The sequence below is a fragment of the Belonocnema kinseyi genome, chromosome 10 (genome assembly GCF_010883055.1).
Source record: "Belonocnema kinseyi isolate 2016_QV_RU_SX_M_011 chromosome 10, B_treatae_v1, whole genome shotgun sequence".
Taxonomy (NCBI): Eukaryota; Metazoa; Arthropoda; class Insecta; order Hymenoptera; family Cynipidae; genus Belonocnema; species Belonocnema kinseyi.
Genome location: NC_046666.1, coordinates 57,023,381 through 57,029,429, shown reverse-complemented (window position 1 = coordinate 57,029,429; position 6,049 = coordinate 57,023,381). Strand labels below are relative to the sequence as shown.

At 33.0% G+C, this 6,049-nt stretch overlaps 1 protein-coding gene across 9 annotated transcripts in view; it reads left to right on the top strand.

Annotated features, from left to right (window-relative positions):
• LOC117181424 (UDP-glucuronosyltransferase 2B15-like) overlaps window positions 1-6,049 on the top strand; it is a 204,765-nt gene that overhangs the window by 47,872 nt on the left and 150,844 nt on the right. The window contains exon 1 of one of the 9 annotated variants that reach the window (XM_033374054.1): window positions 2,620-4,003. The exons of the other annotated variants lie outside the window; for them this stretch is intronic. Within the exon in view, the coding sequence (XP_033229945.1) occupies window positions 2,860-4,003 (1,144 nt within the window). The 5' untranslated portion in view covers window positions 2,620-2,859. Of the gene's footprint in view, window positions 1-2,619; window positions 4,004-6,049 lie in introns of those variants that run through there. 9 annotated transcript variants of the gene reach the window in all.

The following is a 6,049-nucleotide window of genomic DNA, read 5'->3' as shown; positions in this document are numbered from 1 at the left end:
TCGAAACAAATAATTAATTGATTATAGCATCTCTCTGGATAATTACTTAAAATTTCAGAAAAACACCAACATTATACCACTTCAGCAAAGAGAATATTATTAAAAATGATAATAAATTGTTTAAATAATTAGTTTTCCTTACTCTAATTAATTACTTAACTTATCGTAATTTAGAATTTGACAAAAAGTGAATTTTGTTTAAACTGCAATTTTGTAGCATTTTTCTAAGAGAAAAACAATTGTTTAAACAATTTATGTGAACCTCCAATTATCAATATCAAATGGTCTTTTATGTTCTTCAAACAATTTTCATCACAAAAATCGTAAAAAAAGTCATACTTAGCGCCAAAAACTCGAAAAACCTATTTTTCACGTATGGAGGTTTTTTGGGGCCCTATAAAACAGACTTATAGTGTTGATATTTTAAAGCGATATTTTATTCGTATTCTATGGCTCATTTCAAAAGAAATGTTTAGTTTCAACTCGATTGACATAATATTAAGGATTCTGAATTAGATTGACAAAAACATCTTTTTTTCTTATGGGAAATTCGTGTTAAACTTCATGAGGCTTGATGCACTTGAAAATATCATTAAAAAAATGCATTTATTTATGTGTGGATTTGAACAAATTTCCGGGGTATCCCCAAAAAATTTGTAAAAAAATTTCTTATTCATTTTTGGACCACCCTATTGTGTAAGTATCCATAACATCGTGTCGAGCACTAGACGACAGATAAAGTATAAACATCCTGACTATTCGTGAACCATGATCTCAGGTTATTTTTCTATAATTTTTCATGCTATTTAAATCGATGGGTGCTAATAAAAAACACCTATCTCACGCGGGTCAATTCTAAATCGCCTAACTGTACCGTACCTCTTTAAAAATAACGCACCTATGCGTGCAGATTCTAAACCTCGTAACTTTACTGAGCTTGTTTAAAAACAATGTTACTCGATTTTTGACGATTTTCCAAAAATTAGATAACTATATTGAGAAGAATCAGATCCACAATTCAGCATTAAATGCAAGGTTGCAAAAAAATTTTTCACTGAAAAACCGTAAAATGTAAAACACGCAAGTGGTTTTTGATTCATATTGTCCCGATAAAAAAAACGTAACTCGAGTCTTCCCTTGAATTTTTAAATGGATGGCGATGGCACTGGCTACCGGCGTGTATCATGTTCGGCCTCGTTTTGATTGCAGTAGATAATGAAAGGAACATGAAAATGTCGTCTGACACGTTGCTAGATATAACTGTAAAAATAGGCAAGTAGAAACATTATCAATATTTACTTTGACATAAATTTGTGAAATAACGCAGCTAACATTTTTTTAAAAATAATGTCTCTTGAACTGCTACTGTCGTTCCTGAGAAATTTCCATCGTGATATTTCGATTTGAAACGAAACAGAATTGTGACGATTAAAATGAACTCAGTAAAGTTACGAGGTTTAGAATCTGCACGCTACAGATGCATCGAAATAAGCATCAATATGAACAGAAATCTTTACACTTTCCTAGAAATCTTTATTATAAATCACACAAATATCGAAGCGATTTCAAAAAGAGACTACTGATGTAAAGGACTGTGATCAAAAGTTAAAAAAATTGTGCGAAATCGTATAAACTGAACCTTAGCTGAAAGACAACAGCGAAAGCAGGAAGACCTGCTTCACAGAAGCGAAAGGGGTGAGTGTCTGCTGTATACTTTTCAGGTGGATCACCTCAGTCCCCTTCCGTCGACGAAGAAAATCTGCAATCACATTTTTTCTGTGATAGATACTTTGAAGAAATTCTTATGGCTTTATGCAAAAAATTCTACAAGCAACATCGAAATTGTTCAACGTTTGAAAAAAAGGTCAACGATTTATGGAAATCCTCAGCGATTCATATCGGATAGAGGAACGGCCTTTACATCGCAATAGTACCAAGCCGAGTTTAAGGAAGAGGGGATTGCTCATGTACGTGTTGTTACCGCAGCTGTGTCACGCTAAGGCGGAAAAGTGGAAAGGGTTAATAAATAGAATATGTATACCCCTTTTAACGAAACTGTCAGTACCATAACCTGGAGAATGGTAAAAACACTTAGATGTTGCTCAAAAATATTTAAATGTAAATGAAAGTAGGAGTTTCGTAACAATGACGTTTAATCTGCTGTTCGGAGCACTCATGAAAATGAAAGAAGATTTGCAGATAAAACAAATTGTCGAAAACAAGTGGATCACAATGTGAAATGAAAAGGAAAGTAGCCAGTATTTATATGTATGATGATTTGGTGGCAATTCTAACAACACAACGTGGAGAAAAGCTGAAGTTTTATGATGAGTTTCACTTTTTGTATCGCATGAGTAGAATCATGCGTAACGATCGCTATAGAGTCGAAAAAGTTAGCGAAGATTGATGTCCAAACTTCAAAACATCATCGGCAGATCATATGAAACCATGGATCAACGGCTCCAGTTATGAACCATCTGAGAGCGATAGTGATGACAATATCTAAGGTCAGATGATAACGCAGAATGACCGAGTGCAGTATCCAATTTACCATTTTTTTTCTTGAATCATGATCGTGCTCGAAATCAGTGTTGTGGCGAAATTAAGACGATTAAGACGTGATCACTCATTTATTCCGATTCTTATGTTATTTTTTTATAATTGCTCGTGTTATCTAAATAAATAGAAATATTTATAGTAATCTAGAAATCTTAATTGAAAATCCGACACTATCAGTGGCAAAGCAGATCAAATCGCTTAATCATTAAAAAATATCATTAAAAACAGTTGCTGAAGTATGTCCGTAGTTAAAACATTAAACTTGTAGAGCTGTTGTCAATATATTGTACATTTTTCGATATGGTGTGTTTTAATAGTTCTTTAGTGAGAAATAAAATGTTCTTTGGACTTCTGCTATTGATAGTTCTAAAATCTTATGTTTTAACTTCTCAAGAAAATTTTTCATCGAAATTATCTGCAACTACCAAGGAAAAATTAAAGATTCTAGCTGTGTATCATCACCCAGGAAAAAGTCATTTTGACTTCTCCAAACCACTTTTAGAAGAACTTGCTCATAGAGGTCATGAAATGACTGTAATATCATATTTTCCAAGAAATGTGAATCTGACGGAGACGGGAGTAATTTTAAATTACAAAGACATAAATCTCTCTGGATCCTTAAATAAGTGGATTAATGTTATTGACTTGGCTACAATTGATTCTTATTCTATCAATAGAATTCTTATGGAGATCTTCCAACTTCGCCAATGGTCCCTTGACGCTTGCAAAGCAGCACTCAATAATCCAGACGTGCGAGCATTAATTAAATCTGATAAAAAATTCGATTTAATACTTGTAGAGGAATTCAACAGTGACTGTTTCTTGGGCTTCATCCACAGATTTCCAGTTCCATTCATTTCCATTTCTGCCCATAAAATTATGCCATGGGCTAATCAGCGAATGGGAAATCCAGACAATCCCAGTTATATTCCTAGTATTAATCTTGGATTATCATCTAAGATGAATTTTATAGAGCGGACTGTCAATACAGCTATTTTAAATTACCTTAAATTTCTGTACGACACTGCATTTCTGTGGTCTACGCAAAGAATAGTGGAGGATGCTTTTGGGCCTGGTGTTCCTCCTCTTGGCGAAATTGGAAAAAAGTCTTCTGGACTTTTGACAAACACTCATTTTTCGCTCTTTGGAGCGAGACCACTTATTCCGAATGTCATAGAAGTTGGTGGCCTTCATATTCGAGACGTGAAACCTCTGCCTGATGACATAAATAAATTTTTGAATGAGGCTTCGGAAGGGGTTCTTCTTTTTAGTTGGGGATCTATGGTCAAAGCTTCAAGTTTGCCAAAGGAAAAATTGTCAAAAATTCTCAGGGTGATTGCTAGCATTCCAAGGAAAGTCATATGGAAATGGGAGGTGTCCGAAATTCCTGAACGACCCAAAAATTTGATGATTGTGGAGTGGTTGCCTCAATTTGATATAATGAGTGAGTATAGGTTCCTCTTCTCTTTTCGAGCTTTTGAGGCCTTACCCTGAATCTTCCCAACCACATCTTAAAGGCTGAATTTGTTGACTGAATTCATAACTAAATGTTCATGGTAAGAAAGTTTACTCCTACAGAACGTAGAACATATCACATCATTGATGTTTTCTAAAAATCGTTTCTTAGCGTGACCATTCTGAATCGTCGCACTACCTAAATATTTTTGACAATTTATTTATTAAGATTGTCTGACTTTTGACAATAATAGTTTTTTAATTTATAGAAATAATATTTTCATAAATTTTAGAAAACTGAATGTTTATGTCATAAGGTCTGAAGTTTTCTTAAATAAAAATAAAATTATTTATTTCAGTTATGTTTTGACATTGAGTGGAGAAATCTGCTAGATAAAACAGACCAATAAGCAACTGAACAAAGTTTAGAAAGGCAACCAAATTGTATTTTCGTCCATGATTTATTTTTCAAAAGAGACTTTACAATTCTAATTTTTTTTTGCGTGGAATTCATTTGATTTGATTATTCAAAATTATCAATTGTGCGAAATGAAAATTTTCGGAACAGTATTTAAAATTAATTAATGTTTATTAAAGAACCAAAAAATAAAATTCTAGGAAATTTTTTAAGAAATAAAATTAGCTGATGTCAATTAGGATGGTCCTTGATACGTCGAGTAAACAATTTTTACATAATCTGATAATATGTAGAGTTCCAACAGGAGCTTCGAAATTTCCCATGCATTAAAAAGGTCAGCAAGACAAATAAAAATATAAAACGTTCCAAAAATTCTGTTTAAAAGTAAATAACTAAATACTGTGAATAGAAAACATTTGGCATCATTTTTTGGCCTATTTTTCTTACTTTTGTCGGATGGCAACTTGAAAAATTGTGCACCACGTGTAATTTAGCACTTAATTTTTTACACCCGGAAAGATTTGGCACTAAATTAGGAGCAATGAGTCTCCTAGTTTGACAGAAAGAAGATTAGTTCATCGAGTGTGATACCAAATCTCTTGAACTTACAGTGAAGTAATCTAATTCATTTAATAATTACCTTCAAAGAGCATTGGATCTCAAGCAAAATTGTTTTGCGAAAAAAAGTCGAGAAGTTACTTTTATTACTTAAATTTATTACAAATAGTGAAAAAATGGTGCACATTAGTAGTTCTTTTATAAAAACAAACTTGTTAATTTGTGTCTTTTTACTTTTCGAAGTTACATCCATAAACCCTACTTCCGAGAAACGTATTTATCCAAAATCCACTGAGTAATTAAAAAAAAAAATTCAGAATTCTTGTAGTGTTTCATCATCTAAGGCAGAAGTCACTTCGAATTTTTCAAAACCCTTCTAGGAAAATTTGTTCATAGAGGTTACGAAATGACTGTCGTTATTGACTTGCATCAAATTGATTATTCTATCTTCAGGAATATAAAAGAACTTTTTCATCGTTAATGGTCGTTTGAAACTTTTAAATTCTGCCTTAATATTCCAGAAGTGCGTGAGTTAATTAGAACTGATGAAAAGTTCGATTTAGTAATAACAAAAAACTTAAACAGTGACTGCTGTTTGGGATGTGCTCATAGATTTAAAGCTCCATTGATTGCCCCCTCCTACCATCAAATTGTTGAATGGTGTAATCCCAAAATGGGAAATCCTGACAATCTTAGTTATATTATAGCCCACACAACAAATGGTAGAAGAGGATTTTGGACCTGGGATCCCACCTCTTAGTGATATTGCAAAAATACCTTGGTACTTTTGAGAAAATATGCATTGGGGGACTTCATATTCAAACTCTAAAACCTCTACCTGAAAATATAAAGAAATTTTTGGATGCGACAAGTGAAGGGACTCTACTATTTAGTTGGGGATCTATGGTGAAAGCTTCGAGTTTTGCAACAAAAAAGTTAGAGGAAATTCTTAGGGTGATTGGCAGTATTCCAAAGAAAGTTATTTAGAAATGGGAAGTGAATGATCTTCCATATCAGCCAAAGAATTTAATGGTTATGAAATGGTTGTCCCAGTTTGAC